The sequence below is a fragment of the Electrophorus electricus genome, chromosome 9 (genome assembly GCF_013358815.1).
Source record: "Electrophorus electricus isolate fEleEle1 chromosome 9, fEleEle1.pri, whole genome shotgun sequence".
Classification (NCBI taxonomy): domain Eukaryota; kingdom Metazoa; phylum Chordata; class Actinopteri; order Gymnotiformes; family Gymnotidae; genus Electrophorus; species Electrophorus electricus.
In genome coordinates this window covers 990,589-1,008,941 of record NC_049543.1, presented here as the reverse complement: position 1 = coordinate 1,008,941, position 18,353 = coordinate 990,589, and the positions used below count along the sequence as shown (strand labels likewise).

At 42.5% G+C, this 18,353-nt stretch overlaps 2 protein-coding genes across 2 annotated transcripts; both read right to left on the bottom strand.

The window, feature by feature from the left end:
- Positions 1–19: 19 nt before the first annotated feature.
- On the bottom strand, positions 20–11,343 carry LOC113588538 (piwi-like RNA-mediated gene silencing 2). Its single transcript, XM_027027755.2, has 19 exons — positions 11,145–11,343; positions 10,519–10,629; positions 10,103–10,220; positions 9,427–9,551; positions 8,192–8,272; positions 7,843–7,956; positions 7,181–7,369; positions 6,688–6,772; positions 5,934–6,023; positions 5,317–5,457; positions 5,047–5,160; positions 4,616–4,804; positions 4,253–4,354; positions 3,698–3,814; positions 3,280–3,368; positions 2,689–2,794; positions 1,912–2,165; positions 1,640–1,747; positions 20–396 (listed from the first exon to the last, which is right to left on the bottom strand). Exons 1-19 carry the CDS (start codon positions 11,315–11,317, stop codon positions 240–242), a joined length of 2,463 nt encoding a protein of 820 aa, XP_026883556.2. The 5' UTR covers positions 11,318–11,343; the 3' UTR covers positions 20–239.
- Positions 11,344–11,902: 559 nt separating this feature from the next.
- Positions 11,903–18,210, bottom strand: LOC113588537 (piwi-like protein 2). The gene is made up of 4 exons (XM_027027754.2): positions 18,133–18,210; positions 13,121–13,597; positions 12,488–12,584; positions 11,903–12,009 (listed from the first exon to the last, which is right to left on the bottom strand). The coding sequence occupies exons 2-4, from the start codon at positions 13,565–13,567 to the stop codon at positions 11,903–11,905; spliced, it is 651 nt and encodes a 216-aa protein (XP_026883555.2). The 5' UTR covers positions 13,568–13,597; positions 18,133–18,210.
- Positions 18,211–18,353: the final 143 nt, after the last annotated feature.

Genomic DNA, 18,353 nt, shown 5'->3' with positions numbered 1-18,353 from the left:
GGGGGGGGGGGGGGGGCATTTGATTTATTTAAACCAACTGCACAAACAGTTAACAAGAACTTTAAACGTGACAAAATTTGAAAGCCCGATCTTAAAAATAATACACTGAGCTCCCGTGTGGAACAATTACAATTACAAACAAACATTCATTTTATTTTAACGAGCTGCGTCATGTAATTAAGCTCCCCCCCAGCAAGGCTGTGGCCGCTTTGTGCTTTGTTAGTGGTAGTGGGGTCACATCACAGGAAATGGAGTTTGTCCGCAAGCTGTACAGCAGGCTCAGAGTGTAGGTACTGGCCGGACAGGAAGGCCAGTTTGTGCGCGTACTTACACGGAGCCGGAACGCGGATTGTACCGGGCCAATTCCAGTACAAATGGCACATCTTAAAGGTCAGCCTGAACGAGACAGAAACGTAGACATTACACTACATACAAGTCGCTATACATATATAGACATGGAATTAACGATCTAAACAGGTGTGTTATGCGTTATATTTGTATTTGAATTTCAAGTACACTTTAAACACCAGTATAAACGAACATATTTTTCACTATAAAAGGAGCAATGTAATTTTTACTACCATAAAGTAGCAAGCAATATGTACTTTTTTTTTTCTATATGCTGTAGCTCAAATAAGAACCAGATTGCTCAAACGACCGAGTTTATGCTCCATAGAACCGAGTCCTCCACATGGAGGGGGCCAAGCTTAAAATAGATTTAGTACCGAATGTCTGATACATCCAGGCCACCAGGTGTCAGTATAATGGCTGTTTAATAATGTGCAGAAGAATCACTGGAAAAGCTGGCTGTTTGAAACAGCCTAGTACGCACTATATACTCCACTCAGTATATACTGTATACTGGTCCCCAGTGTAGTATGTAGTATAGTATCCAATATGCCACAAACGTAAACCATACTATGAAGTCATGTTAATGTATGCATGTTCACATGGGAAAGATATCCCACCAGCATTGTGTGACAGGATGCGGTACACCAAGAAGACAGCTCTGGCCCATATAGTGGAATAATTGGCCGGAGTAGATCATCAACCGGATATCTTTCGCATACTGGAAAAATGTATTTTGGTTGCATAGTGCACTCTGATTTTGGGCCCAGTCAGTACTCAGTACATGAGTAGTGTGTAGTAGGCCATTTCAAACACAGCCAAGGACTTATTGCTCCTTAAAAACTGCTTTAGATTATAAATTTAAACACAATATATATAAAACAGACAAAAATGAATACAAACTAATTTTAGATACTTTAGGTTGACATGTCTTATATTCACACTGCACATTGCCCTAGGCTCATTGTAGTTAATTATGAAGTCATTTTTTAGTTTAAGTCATTTTTAAATTTCAATACTTGGAACCTGTAAAATAGTATTTGTGTCAGACCAGATTACGTTATTAAGAAGCAAATATATTCGCCCTTTAGACCACTCATACCAATTTACATCAAACCCCTTGCCAGGACTAACATTTCTCTCAACTGAATTTAGTTTTATTACACTGTTTGATTTTTCACATTTCTCATTTTCTGTCCTGTATAAATACATCTGTATATAATACTTTACAATGTCATTAAAAGTCTTTTTTTAAGCACCCTGTATATGCGTGACTAAATGTTCACGGTACCTCTGTAAGTGGTCTGGCGTGAGATTGGCCGTGTTGTATATGGATATGTAGTGGGTAGGAAAGCCACAGCCCTGGCGAATCGAGTGGGCCATGAGGTAGAAATCCACCCTAAAGGACCAATACCAAGTCAGCTTCATTCACACATCTTTTTACACTGCATGCAACAGAACTTCCCAGCCAGCACCAGAATTCTAGAACGAGAATCTAGAATGGTTCTAAAAGTATTCTAGAGGTTCTAGAACTATTCAGGCTTTAAAGTTTACAGAACTAACCAGTCTTTGTTAGTAACCGTGTGGTCCAGCACGGTTCCAGGCACAGGTGCTCCGAAGCGGTTTTCGAAGTATGAGTAAAGCGTTGTGTTGATTCTCTTTTGCACCACAATGAAGGTGAGTTTTGGCTCATAGTCTGGAAATGTCTCGAAGCATTTCAGGATCTGAGGGATTTCGTAAAGCTCCACAGTCTTGAGCTGGCCGTCCGATACTCCATCCCGATAGATAACGATCTTCTCTGGGAAGCTGTGGTTCACCTGGAGGGGGGTTAGGCCAGGACCACAGTACGTTTACTAGCAGCCATTATAACGAGAGCTCACATCTTAAACACCAATACAATTGGCAAAATGGAAACGTCTGTCTACCTGCCACAGGTACTAAACCACATTTCAAGAATGCCACCATGTATGAGGCATGTGACTCAGTACGCTCCCCCACCCAAGACTTACAGTACAGAGACAATAAATACACAACAAGCTATAAATTACATGAACAATAACAGGTACAAGTTTACTACAAAAAAAATTTGCAGACTCAAAAGGTACTGACAATACCATTGCCAGTGAGTAGTTTTTATACAGTGAGTAGTTTTTTTTAAACACCACCTGTAACACCTGCGACATGGTGATTATATAACCTCTGCATATATTGGACATGTTTCAGTTGTGATGTGAATTCAGTCTCACTTCCAAAAAGACAAAGGGCACATGGAGAGTATGTTCTTTGGACCTCGGACAAAACAGTGAAATGCATGTTTACAGTCATGCATGAATCTTTTACCTCATAATATTTCTGCAAGGCAGCCAAAAGACACACTCGGAAGCCATTAATGATTTCCTCATTTGGCATCTGGAACGTGACTCTGGAGTACCACCTCGTCAGCAGGCTGGGAGGACGTGACACAGAAACGCATTGGAAAATGTTCACTTTTGTACACACCATCAGTGACCTTTGCTATGGCTTTAACTGTTCATCTGCTCCTGCCTGCTGACAAGAAAAAGAAACACGTGCAGAGAGAGGACTTTAAAGCCTTTCAGAACTGAATCTGAGAGGGTTTGTTAGAGCAGGAAAAAAGACTAAACTGAGCCACTCTGCAACTATCCAAGAGTGGAGTTTGAAAACTCTTGTAATATATACCAACATAGTCACAGTCTTGATTGGACTCTCCTGGTGTGTGGAAGCTTTGTCTCAGACACATCATTGCACAGTTTAGTGGATTCCCTGAGCTTTCTGCAAGCTGGCCTGATTGTGTCAGAACAGAGAACATCCTGCAGTGGCCTTTCCACAACAGCCCAGTATGTACGTACGTACTCACTCGCTCCCTCAAATTTCCAGTACTGAATCTAAACCAACATGTGTAGTGCACATTACCTGTTCAGACTGGCCACAAACCCCATCACAGACCTGCTCTTCTTGCTGGTGTCATGGTGCACGTCCACACCAATCACCATCAGGTGTTTCTGTTCAAAAGTAAGGACATTTCACCATAATGTTGACTTGTGTTACTAGCTGACTGGAAAGTGACTTAATTTAAACCATCCCTAACTTAAATCACCAAACATGTCACTTTGCTCCTGGCGTTTATGGTTATGCTAGGCTGTCTCAGCATTTCAAAGCTTTAAATCTGAAAACGGTTTCCATTTATTTTAACTACACTCCTGTCATTTCGAGGAAAGTCAAGTTAAAACAAATCAGACTGGAACTTGGTTGCCACGGCTCCCTAAGCTAAGTATAGATAATCTGGTAGTGTTACAGATGGGCTGTGCTTGCTGGGTATGCAGGCTCTCACCAGCGGCACACTGACGGTCCACAACTCTCCTCCCAGTTTGCAGTTGATCTGTAGAAGGATCTTTTGGGCGATGCTACGAAGCTTGTGTGGATGAGAGATGGTGCGCACGTTGACGGCCTAAAGACAGCACTCGCGAGGCACAGAGGCAGGAGAGGAAAACACTTCAGTGTCTTCTTAATGGTGGATGCCATTTTTTGCTGTATTCCATATATTAGATATAGATTTTTATGCTGTAAATTGATCTTTGGATCTTTTGGAGATTCATATATCCATCTCAGAGAACATAAGATATGTATACTGTAAATCCTTTTGATTTATCATTTGGTAACAAAGTGATAACATTAACATTAATACAATTTATACAATATTAGACCACATTAATTAAACAGAGACAGCAGCTTTGGCTCACAAGGCCTTTACATAAAATGTACTGTATGAGAGTGGAAGAAAAGGTTTATCTGCAGTAATAAATAAAAAGGTTTGCATAGAAGGTTTGATTCTGAGGCATCAGTTCAACCACTGTTTAACCCTGAGAGTTAGGGTAACTACGGTAACCTGAGATGGACATGGGGCGTGGACACAGCAGAGTTTCTTGATGGCGCTGTACAGGTCATCCCTGTTCCCCGTCAGAATGCACACGACTAGCTGAACGTTGGGCTGAGTACAGAGGAGAAGCTGCGTAACAGATAACAACGCACCCTGCACTGCACAGAGCTGAGACTTAAAACCCTCTCTGCCCACATACCACCTCAAATTCATCTGTAGACAGACAGACATTTAAAACTAATCTTCTTTCTGAACACTTTCTCAAATCCAAACTTAAATACTTTAAGTATTTAAGAGTTATTGGAGAGGTTATTATTAACAGTGCTGATGTGAAGTGGGAGTCGACCCTGCCCATTCCAGAACTTTCCGTACCTCGCTGGTCAGATGGGAGTGGATGCTCTTGACGTAGGTCTCCGTGCGGTCGTCCCGGAGCTCCACGTGGATGGGCCGGTCAAGTCGGAGCCCCATGGGCCCGGCTACCTTCCCAAACGTGGTGACCAGCTCCTTGGCATGTTCTGCTGCCCTACGGGGGTAGAAAATCGCCCAGCAGTACAGAGGGATCTGAGGGCAGAAGGAGGGTATGGCAGAACGCATGAACAACACCTGTCCCCTCCTTCACACCTGCTAGGACTGACAATTAAACAGAGCTCAATCAGGTGGGTTTAAGCAGAGAAGTTACAGTATTGCGTTTCACTCTGACACCTGCGATGCACAAGTGGAAATAAGAACAGAGTGTTCTGGTACAGCTGTGCTGTGGGTTCTGGTACGGCTGTGTTGTGGGTTCTGGTAGGGGTTCCACCCACACAGCTGATGGATGAGTCTCGCACAACTTCTCTGGACCAGTCGACAGACGAGGGGGTGACAAAGGAGGCAGACTGCAGGCATACAGTCTCCATGGGTAACGTCCTTCCCTGGGTCTGCATGCACACACACCAGTACACACGCACATGCAGTCTCTCTTAGGCTGCTATAGCCACAGAACATTATACTTCAGAAGACTGTAGTCCACTATATAAAGTACATTGTACTACAAAACTAGGCACTGAGGCATGGTGCTGTGTGTGTGTCCTCACCACCAGTATCTGGGAGCTGGTCTCCAGGCCCCAGCGGCCTAGTTCAGCGAGAGCTTCTTGGTTGGTACTGATGTTGTGCAACAGTTGCTTGATGGACAGTGTGTGCTGCTCCGCACTCACATTAATGTGAATTGTCAGGTCCTGACAAACAGACACAGACGCACACGCACACGGAGGCAACGTACTGGGATAGTAATCAGAAGCTTGTCAGTTCAAGTCCCACCACCACAACCACCACTTTTTCCACTGTTGGACCCCCCCCCCCCCCCGCCCGAGTACGACCCTTAATCCTCAATTACTCAAACTGCATTCAGTCATAATTGTAAATCACTTTAGATTAAAAAAAAAATAAAATAAAAAAAAGCTAAATGTCAGAAAAGAATTAAATTAATGAACCTGTATTAATAATCATTGTACAATATATAAAGTCAAAAGGTCTCTGGTCTTAAATGCATTTCATATTAGTTTCACAGTAGTTTTCATATCATCTCCAATGATATGAAGGGGACTAGGAGGAGTGGACAGGTAGTGACTGGTGGTAAGCGTGGACCAGACGTTGGCTATCCAGTGTACAACAGTGTTCACACTGCTGGTTGACGCTACAGTAAATCACCTACCTTCATGGCTCTGAAGTCCTTTCTCATTTTCTCCGGGATTCCAGTCATGAACGAGAGCTCAGGAACTAGAAGAATCTCACCTGTTATTACCTGCCGTGGGACACAGAATTAAACTGCTACATCTACATCCCACCTGTCACATCTACAGAAACATTATATCTAGGATAAGTGCACAAACTTAAGGAATCGTTCATTAGATCTTCTTTGCTTAATGTTAGTCTGGAAAAGTATCTGTATATGCGCATGTATAGCAACCATCAGTACTGCTCTGTTCTAAGGATACTGGTGTTGGCAACTCTAGTCAGCAATTCCAACTGTCACCATTAGAGGGCAATGTGTGATAGGATTTTGGACTCTGAAGACGTGGCACTCAGTGTAGTCATTGTGAATACTTTCTGTCCCTGATAAGCAGGTATGCACACAGCTAGTCATTATAAATTTTAGTCCCTTTATAATTTTTAAAAAAAGAACAAAGGATAAAACACAAACACAACGACATGCAGGATTAAATACATAATCAGGTATTTACTGCCTTTGTGGTTAAGAGGCAAAAGGTTCTTTAGAGAACACATAGGCATTGTGCCCATGTATTATAGCCGTGTGGTATTTACACCAACATACATAAAAAAAAAGAAAAAAAAAAGAAAAAAAAAAAGAAAAAAGAAGAGTTGTCTCAGAGTAATTGTGTTCTGCTCAGTAGTAACTCCTGATGTCAGTAGTGACAGTCACGGTGAGGGGCGGTGTGGAGGAGGACCTTCTGTCCAGGTGTGGATCTCTCCTTCGGACGGTGCACCAGCATGGGCTGGTCCAGTTCTTTAATTGTGATGCCATAGTTCTTCCTACGATTGGACCACACGATTAACGACACTAGAAAACTTCAGACTGATTTGACCCCTTACATAGGCCACACCTACTGGCTCTGCCATTAGTACTGCCAATTAAACTACAAAACAGCCACTCCAACTATCTCTAGTCTTGGACAGGTTCAGATCTTCCGAGCATCTTGGCACTGAAAATCTTTCGCAGTGTAGTTCTTACCAAAACCTACATCACACAAACCATCTCTTATCCCCAGAGGACCAGCAGACAAATGAAAGAAACACTTTGTCTGATAACAAAATCAGACCTCCATTTTGGTACCAAAGCCAAATGTGAGCAGTGCTAATGGTTTCTGTTCCATATGGGCCACATTAATATTTATGGAACCGAAAACGTCTGGTTGTGTGAACCTAACTGAAGTGTGGTACCTGTAGTATTCAGTGAAGGTGGTCTCGGAGCCGTCAGCCATAGTGAAGGTGTCCTTCGGGGACTTGGTCCACTCTATGTCATCGACACGGTAGGTGCGGTTGTTATAGCGCGTGATTACGATGGCGCCAACAAACTCTTTGGTGCACTCATCCTGAAAGCCCTCCCGACTCTGCTGGTAGATCAAATTCCTACACACACACGCACACACACACACACACACACACACACATACACCCCTTTAGGCAGTCAAGAAATAAAGGATCCTCTCACAGATGGAGTGAATTGTGCAGACGGATTGAAACAGAAGCCTTCATACCACAAAGCCAACAGGCTGTAACGGTAAACAAATCTGAGAGTCATCACAGACTTTTAGAAGCACAGATGTTCATGGATGCCTGTGGACTCCAGAGCCCGCGATTAGTCTACAGCTGAACTAACCAGGTTATGAAGCAGTAACTAGTGTATAATTATCCAGAAATATGCATTTGTTTAAAAACACAGAAATAAAACCTATAGGTACAGGAAGACCATGAGTGTACGTCACAAAGGATTCCTCAGGATTAAAGTTGGGTCATGGATCTCCGGGAGAGATATGAAAACTGGGGAAACTGAGGCAGGTGTGGAAACAGATGTACGTGTATTAGGTAATTAAGTCACTTACATGGCATCAAGCACGGAGTCGTTCCGCAGCACCTTGTGTGAAACGTCCACGACCAAGTACAGACCACCGTCAGTGTGCTTGATACAGGTAGAGTAACCGGGCCACACCTGCAGCCTGATGCACACATAGGCGCGCACACACACACACACACACACACACACACACACACACACACACACACACACACACACACACACACACACACACACACACACACACACACACACACACACACACACACACACACACACACTAGTTTAATACACGCATTCTTTTTTACCTTCTGGGCATCTTTCTAAATAATTTTCTGGGTTGTTATTTCCATAAGTGCTGTGTAACACATGAATACCTGTGCTTGCCAAGAACAATGGCACTTTTGGGGTCATAATGATTCCTGCCTACAAGTTTTAGCCCCAAGATCTTCATCACTCTGAGTAAGAGAGAGAGACACACACACACACGAAAGAGAGAGAGACAACCAGAGAGAGTTTTAAAGAAGGAGGAGAGTCAGAGATCGAGAGATAAGGAGGTAAAAAAAAAAGAGAAGACAGCAGGTGATGGAGAAAGAGAATAAGATACAGATGGAGATGGAGGGAGAGACCGAGGTGAGGGAAAAGGGAACAAAGAGATGCGTTATTCAGCTCCTCCTCAATTTCTCCTTGGCGGTTAATTGCCTTGAGCTCTGAACAAATGTGATTCTTATCGACTCTTGCAAAGTGTCCCGTCTACTTCTTCGAAAGTGCTTGTTTGCTCTTCGCTGCTGAGAAAAACACGTTCCCCTGAAGAGCTCCCGCTGTCTAGGGGGAGCATGCGTTCTCTGCAAGCTCACAGGAGCGTGCGGGCGGCTCCAGAACAGACAGGCCAGATTCCCAACACGGCAGACCGGGGTGCATGTTGATCCGCAACAACCCTCCCACGGGGTGGACGGTAGAAATGAAGTCGGTGTCAAGAGCTGCCTCGCGGTGAAAATGCCACATATTAAATAAATAAATAGATAGATAGATAAATAAATAAATAAAACAAAAATATTTTTCAGAAAAGGAAGCAGAGCCACAAGAGAGAGATGAGAAAAAGATAAAAAGAAAGGGGGAGAAGGAAAGAGAAAGCAAAATAGGGATGGAAAGAGAATGGGAGAAAGATAAACAAGTGACAAAAAGACAAATATATGGGGGTGGGGACAGTGAAAGAGGGAGACACTCCTTTGTCAAACAAACTAAAAAGTAGCACAAAGGCCATGTAATGATCACAAGAAACAAACATCAGTCGAAACTGGGCCAAGACGCGCTAGAAAAGCTGAGGCTCTCTCAGGCATGCAAGCTCGCTCCTTTTCTCAGGGGATGTGATGTCCTGATGTGGTTACCATGGCAAACCAGTAGATCATAACAAAAGAAAAAACACCCAGATGAACAAAAAACAACTGGGTTGTACAGTAAAGTTTATCCCTTACTATAGGGCCTCATTGCAATACATCAAACAAATGTACTGTTGAATCAAAACTCACCAACAAAGTGTGTGTGTGTGTGTGTGTGTGTGTGTCTCTCAATATGTCCAGTCATCATAATGTGGTGAAAACGGTTCACACACCTCCTGAAGACCACGTTGTAGAAGGGGATGCACAAATCTGAATAAGGGGGCAGGACCTTGGTCATCTGGACCTTGATGCTGATCTCCTGGTTATCAGTCCTCCTCTGCACTTTCAGGTGAACGACCTGGAACACAAAAACACCACAGTGGGAGGTTCAGCTGCGTTTCGACACAACACTTACAATGCACATCTCGTCGCCACAGCAACAGGATGAATTCCTGTAGTCAGATGAAGACACACAGACGTGTACAATATCAACGTCCATGAGCCACTGCTAACCTTTACATGCACGCACACACCCAAACAGGGTTGGATGATGGCTACCTAGCTGGCATACGACGTTGTCTAAAAGTCAACATCGTGATATCATTGTGCGGGGGGCGTGCTGGTGTTACAAAAGTACTATAAATTTTCATATACTTTCTTTTACTTTTTGATGATTCATCAGTTAATTACATTAATTAATCTTAATTAATTGAACCCTTGCAATGAAAAAAACATGTACGTGACATTTTTGTAAAAATCACTCAACCAGGTATGACAAGACATCAATCAGTCACTAAAGTGTTTCTTTTGTTTATTAATGGTGGCAACACAACGCTGGCACAACACTACAATGTCCGTCGACCACTTATTAGTGTGAACTCACTCTCTCACGCACACACACACGCACACCTCATCTAGGCGTTTCGGCAGGTAAAGGATGGAGCCATCGAAGGCCACCACCTCTCCAGTAGTCGAGCAATGTTCTCTCATCATCCCAAACCGCATTCCTAGAGACTCCACATTCGGACTGAGGTGTCCAGCACCACACCACCAAAACCATTAGGCAGGTTGCATGTAAAACGAAGAGATAATGATCAACATCAATCAAGATAATTAGCATCTGGCTGGCATGACTAATACAAGGCCAAAGAGATTTGAATATTTCTTTAATGGATTGTTTAGCTGCAATTTAAAATGAATAAAGAATTAAAAAAAAAAACAACTAAAAACAACAGTGATCCTACAAACACAGTCTGTGGAAAAACAACAAAAAATTGCTTCCAGTAAGACGACACAGAGGCTCATACAGAACTTGAGGAACATACGTGAAGGTAACGTGGTACTGATACACGGCTTCATTCCTGCAGAGGACTGGGATGTAGTTTGAGCCTACGGTGACAAGACTGCCCTTCGTTCCCACCTTCTTCAGCGGCTCACTGCAAGCAAAAAAACAGAGGAGCTCGAGTGAAGACACTTCAGTTGTTTATTAAAAAGTTATCATCAGTACTTCAGGTTCTTGCGATTATTTGAGAGGACAAAATCCTTATCTTCTTTTTTAAATCAATCATCAGTGTGTTTAACAGGAGAATAAAATAAACACTGCAGGACAACCATTCAAAACAGACTCTAATTAATTCAGTTATTTGGAATTCACCAATGTTAAAAACACAAATAATAAATAAAAACATCATCCCTCTGGAGTCCTCTTCACTGTGGTTTAGTAAACCACAGCGTGTTAATAGCCCAATTCCTATCTAGTCTCATTTGCCTTTCACTATGACTCTACTGAAGCATTTCAAATAACACACTTCAAATGTTTACTTCATATTCAACCATGGATAATTCTGCCAAGACCATGACACCGTTAGAACATTAAAAAGTAGAAACATAATCAGCGACACTGTGGACTGCTGAGACTACGGGTATAGGGGAAGTGAGTACTCAAGCTCACCGTACAGCCTCCATCTTCAGTTCTGCTCTAGTCTGGCAGCTTGCTGGGGTCATTTTAGTGTCTCCAAAGGCTGCAGTCACTCCCTGGGGGTGGACTGGAACAAGGCCGGAGGCGGGAACATGGGTGGAGGTGGGCGTGGCAGCGGGACCTTTACTGAACCCCACAGGTGGCATTGCCGCTCTTCCAACACCTGTCAGTCCTCGACCCATCAGGCTGCACACAGAATAAACCAGAGCCCACCCCACTCCTCATGAGTGGGCCGTCCTTCCGAAACAAGCCTCTTCTGACTGACTCATTAGATCACTGAGGCTAAAAATAGATTGTAAGTCAAAGTAGTATAAACAAGACCGACAGACTCTGGTTTCAATTTTGCAAACCACAGGAATGGTCATAAAACCAAAAGATAACTCTCCCTGTGTAAGCTGGCTCCAAAAAGAGGGCAGCAGTACAAATGCAGTGACTTAACCTAGCATACAAGCACTATAGCAGTTCTTGAGAAGAGAAAAGATAGTGTAGAATAAGATTAAAATTCATAAAGAGCTTACAGCTTTACATTTTCTCAGCTGGGTCTCATTTAACAATTAACCACTAATTAACTACAAAGTGTCTGACCTTGGAATCATATATCTACAATCTGCAGAGAAACTCAACCATGATTCTACTGAAGCTGAAAGGTACCATTTACCACAGCGCAGCAAACCAGTTTAACCCACAACACAGCTGCTCTGCAGCTGGTGTGTAGCGTGGGAACTGAGAGTCTACCTCCAGCCATGAGCCACCAGACCCTCAGGCAGAGCTCCATCCGTCCCCACAGCCAGCGAGCCAACAGGGCCCACGCGGGAGGGCACATCTGCAGCAAGTCCAGCTACCGAACCCCGCCCTCACACACACACACACACACACACACACACACACACACAGAGAGAGAGAGAAACAGATAGACAAAAACACACACAAACCCACAACATGCAGGCAGGCAGGCATGCACATACAGACACACATACACAAATATACATACAGACACAAACAGGTACACATTCAGACAGACAGACACAAACACAAATGAGGGATGTCATTAAAGTGTCTCAGGTGACAGCAAACTGAAGCAACAATAGCCACCTGATTTTAGTACACAGCCAAACAGGACAATTGAAACAACTTCGTGTGAGTAGTTTCCTTTCTTCAGCATTGTATGTATGCTTTTCCCTCAAGGTTCAATTATACGATTAAGAGCTTTTCTAAATGAGAGGTTTGACCTAAATTCTTAATATTATGAGATGTTATAAATATTTTAATAAGTATGTTTTATGAAGGATTTATTTTGGTCTCTCTGGACAACATACCCATGAGTGCTCTTCCTCTTCCCCACCTTTCCACCGGCTCAATGCCCATTCCCCTGAGCATACACAGCAGGGACGATCCTTCTCCTGGCAAATCCATCTACACACACACACACACACACACACACACATATACACATACACACACATACATACATACATACATACATACACACACACACACACACACCTTGAGAAGTGAGCCTACACGTATTTGGGACCCAGACCCTATCAAGACTCCTACTATGAAATACAAACATAGTACAATCCCCCCCTATAATATGTAAATGTTTGCACTACAGCCTCTGACCAAAGCACGCCGTCTGCCCATCTAATACATTTGCACAACATGCACAAAACATTTGGAAGACTAACTGCTTTTTCACACTAAACACTAGAAAACCCCAGCATCCCATATTTGGCAGTGAGCTTCAGAACATTTCACACCAAAAAAAAAAGAGTATGAATGGAGAACATCTGAAAGGCTTTTAAAGACCCCATCCATCACAAACTGACTATTCACACTAACTCCATGACTGGATTTGCTAACATCCATTTTTCGTTGGGGAAGAGGCTTAGGCTTACAAAATAAGTAACCATCACAGCTTCAACTACTGCACATATGCTGACACTTACCGGAGCCTTCGGTGTGGTGTCTTTTTCTTTTCCCACCTGCAGACTGGGGCCTGTCTTGGGTAACTCCACCGGTCCACTCGGAAGAGGAAGGACAGGCTCCACACTGGCTTCCACCAACATCCCTCTGCCCTTTCCGACCGTGGGCTCAGGGAAAGACGCCAACATCCCTCTAGCTCTCCCAAAACCCCGTTCCTCCACCGACAATGGCATTCCTCTTCCAACCCCAAGAGGGACCTCAACAACTGGGACGGGGGTCCCTCTCCTGTGTTGGATGGCAGAAGTAACAAAGGCCCTGCCTGTTCCAGCGATCGGTTTATCTGCGTCTGTAGCCGGACCTCGACCTACCGGGGGTTGGTCTGTCAGAAACCCGCGACCCCCAGACGGCTGCGGCCAAGGAAGTCGCGTGGCCCCCGGAGGTCCGCGAAACGGGGGTTTATTTGGATCCATTTATCCTTCTGATATCTTTTGAAGCAACACCTACCAAAGAAAGAGAGGCTTAGTTACAAATCTTTACAGCGCTCACTTATTTTTGCTTCATTCGCATACATTTGTAAAGTTCATTTGTCTGACATTCATATTCTCACAGACGCATTCACATTACATCTGCCTACAGATGTATTCACATTTAGAATGAAATTTTACAGCTAGTAAATTTAGAGGCAGGTTAAACAGCTAATTTGCAAGGTTACATATCTTAAGATAATATCTAGACAGCGAACTAGCTAACGCTAGCTATATAATGAACGTTGCCATGCAAGTTTGAGTTGTGGTGCCTTAAATGCATATATTACGATTTTAAAAACTGACCCTCCATAATATCGATGCCAGCTTGCAATGAACATTAAACGACGCCCCTCGGTAGCTAAGTTAGTCAATTAGCTAGCTAAGATAGTAACGTTTAAATGTAAAGTCGCGAGACGCTATTCGGTGCATTCACGTGCTAAGCGCGAGAAAACTGACAGTTAGCTAAGCTAACGCTATCTTAATACTTCAAACAAGTTCGTTTGCGATACCTGTTCCAAATATATTTCTGTTCTTACTCAGTCGTTTTCCGTAGCTGGCAGGACAAGTGAGTGCCGTTTTATTGAGGTGTTATTTCTAGACGTCTAGTCGTTTCAGAAGTAGCTTCAGCTAGCTAGCCTAGCTAACTTACAGCTGAGGTGTTTGGCGGTTATCTACCGTTAGGCTACAGAGGCTGACCGCAGCTAATACAGAAAACCTGAAATCTGAAAAGTGAGCAGGTGTAAACATTTACCCATAAGTCAAACGGTGGTCTTAAAAAGAATGATATGCCACAGTTCACAATCTGTAGGTCAAATACAGTGAAAGTCCAAAAAGCGCAATTACAGTAACTTTAGTCTACCGTTACAGAGACTATAACTACTCACATAATGGCGGAAAAGGGCAAACGTGACTTCGCTAGCTACCCTAACGCTACCCTACCTTAGCTCGCTAACGTTATCCATCTAGGCGATAGCTCTCTAGTCAATTCTCGCGAATGCAGCTAACCTAAATGAATGCGATAAATACCTACGTTGTTATTAATGTAGATTTACGGCATTCAGCAGCTGCTCTTATCCAGAGCGACTTACAAAAGTGCTTTGTCATTTACTCATAGAATATATCCAAGTACAGTAGGTTACAATTAAACATACCAATGAACTAGAATACTGTAGAATACAGGGATGAATGCTGATACCTAGAAGTACAAAATGCTTAAGGTCTAAAACAATGATAAGTGCTAGAGTTTGCTAAAAAGCATAAATAATACCCTACAATAGGTGCTAAATGTAATATATTAGTATTGCTGTAAGTTATAATTGTCGCTGTTGCTCTTTAAAACGACAGCTAGCTGTAAATGTGTCGCAGTTTTAAACTGGATAGTACCTTAGACTAGCTAGTTAGCTAGGGCTAATATTGTCTTGTGACTCAACCTTTTATTTAAATCAGAGGTACAGGTGATAAATAGATAAATAATCACATTGAGCACCTTTTGTGTAAAAAAGGACTCTTTGCATATCACTTAGTTTTAACTATTTTTAATTTTTAGTTACCTAAGCTAGGTTAGCTAGCGTAACATTTCTGCATAGAGACAAGCGAAGCAGGTTTTCTGACGAATGAGCCTAGAAAATATCAGTCGCCGATCAAGTTTGGTCATTTCAGCAGTTAACTCTGCTGATATAAATATAAAAGCCTAACAATATCATTTATCCAGTACAGATGGGTTCCCCAGTTACCTACCTAGCTATACTAACAGTCGGCTGCAGAAAGTTGGTGACCAGATGATTCAACTTTTCATCACACTTGGCAGCTACAAATACAACGTTCTAGGTTTTTTCCCTATCTAATTAAATAGGACACACAGTTTCTTTGTTTTTAAACAGACCTTCAAGCCTAATTATGTATGCTACACAAATAATTGTAATCAAATTAACAGTTTATGTAGTACAGATGTAAATATCCAGAATTAAATCAGACATCCTGAACATTAACCTCATAGTCATTGTATCATATTAAATACAGTGTGCTGAAGCATGGAGAAAACAAATGGTTCTTTTATAGTTTTTTTTTTTAACTGAAAGGACTGCATTTTATTTGGAATTAAGAGGCCGAACTTGCCTTGGTCTCTGTGCTTACAGAGAATGTAGTAATGTGTTGTGCTCTAAACGCTATAGAGTAGCCCACAATGACAACTGATTGGAATGTCTGAAGTCACTCCATTATGGTCTGTTTGGAATTAAGGTGTCATTATACCGTGTTTTGTTTTCATAGACTTGTCTGTCAAGCAATTTCTCTCAGAGTGACTAATCTAATGACTCGTTCTTCATGACTGATTGTTGAATTTCGCCCCAGCGTTTTTTTGTGGACTGACTTTCATAAACACTATAAAAATAAAAGCACAAAGATGTTGACTGCATGCTCAAAATCTCCATCTAAATCAGCAAGTTATTACTCTGAGATGTTCCCACACCTGTAATTTACATAATCAGCATGCTGTAGTCTATAGAAAATATTGCTGAAGTGAAATTTATAATAGCTTGTGCATAACCAATTTTCACAAGTACTCACATTATTATACATGCATAATTTCACACATAACAATAAAAATGAAAGACACAGTAATGGCAGATATAAGCTCTGTAGCCTCTCAGGTGTTAAACAGCCTGCCACAGACATTCTCTTCATCCCCGTTAGTCTGTAACGTACAGCCACCTCAAAGTAGGTTGAGGCTAACTGCAGAACATTTGCTGAACTTGCATTTGCATTCTTCGCTCATCTGCCTTCCTCATCCAATGTTGCAGCCCAGTCCTTTTCCTGTGTTCTTTTTCTTTTTTGTGAAACCACTCTCGTGTTTGCAGTTCCATCTTCCCCAATTCCGGTTTTGTACACCAGGCATCCTTCTGGATCTGAGCATGCTAAAACTCGCCATGCAACAAGCACACTTGACTGGCAAGGGAGACAGCATCACTGCACGGGGATCTAACTGGACCTGACACTCGTCGTTGGTGCAGTCGACATCAGGGTATTCGCTAAGTAATTACCACTGAGTCTTAATGAGGAGGGCAGTATGGTCTCTCAGGGAAATGTTGCCCTTTTGCACTGGTCCGGCACCAGATTGCCCAGGCCACCCCCTGTTAATTAAAAGCGAGAGCATTAACCTGGTCTGAGGTCAGTGTAAAAGAGCTCAGCTCTGCCTGCAGGACATTACAGTGAATAATGCCCCATAATTGTTCTATGAGAAGCTCTTGCAATCATTGTTCAGGGAATGTGTGATGGCACATCGGTGACAAATATTTCTCATTTCGTACAACCCCAAAACCCCTCAACCCCCTGACCATGTCATGCCATGCCTAGAATAACGGATCATAACCTCAGCCAAGTCTGTCACCGTGGAAGCGCGTTCTGGAGCCATCAGTTTAGATTCTTCCCCCTGAGCCTGGGCAGATGACATGTCACAGCTGTTCAGTTGCTCGACCAATCACGGTGATGCTGATTAGCCTAGAGCCACTTGGGAATAGGCTGTCCTGTCCTTTTTTATTGGCTCCACCCTCCCCCCCATTACACATACATTCTCCACATGGTGTAGCTCCATGTGGTGGAGAGTTGTATATTACGTAAATTCATACTTTCACACATGAGTTATGTTTGTGATGCTGGTACACAGAGCGACAAAGTGGAATGTGTGTGATATCTGTCTGTCTTCATCTTCAGATCAAGAGACACTTTGCAATGTACCAATTCCAGCAACCACATTTATTATGCTTTTATTCATTACTGAGGCGTCACCACACTGCCTGAATATGAATGCCATTTATTTGCACACCTTTTTTTAAAGTTCCGAACTGTCATATAAAAGTGACCCCTGCCCTACTGAGACATTTTTAAGAGTATGTATGATTGCTGGGGATCAAACCTACAACCTCATGGTTACTGGTGCATCACAATACCAGTTGAACCACTAATGGGGAACACCTACTGTTGATAATGCAACACTTGTTCACTTGTGAATGTCATCAATGCCTCCTGTTTTCAGTACATATCAACAGGTAGGAATATATTCGTTATAAAAATATGGATTTTTCAATTCTAAGACTCATACAAATTTCAGAACTGAAACAGTACTGAAACTACAAAATCTGTTTTGGTATGTGGAGCATAACTACTCAAATAAAATAAAACATTTTAGTTGAGGATCATTAATGACAACTTAGTCCCTCAAGACTAACGCTTTTTCAATTCAAATGTGGAAGTATCATAAAATGTGGCGATAAGGACGATGTGTAAGATGTCCAATAAAGAAGTTAATTAAATTGGCTCTTTTGCCTTTTTTGCCTAATAGTGCCCGTATAAATGAAATCCTAACAATTGCTTAGACACACCACATACCAGTTACATTAAATGTATTTTTTTATTTTAATCAAAATTAAAACATGAGAGTTCAAAGATTGTAAGTAAGCTAGTAAACCCTTTTTTTTTCTTGTTCAGTAATTTATATTAAATCTACAACTTACCTATAACCTATAGACGTTTTCTTGCGTCCAGAGGAAAAGTGAAAAAGTTCCCTCTTCGGTCTTCATGGCAGCCCAGAGTGCGCCACAGCCGGTCTGCGCGCGTCACTTCGAGAACACAGTCATTCCACCGGTACCGTCGTCACGCGCGCCGCGCCTCTGGAGAGGTCATACTCCAGCAGCCAATTATTTAATTTACTCTGTGTTTCTTTTTCTTTTTTTAC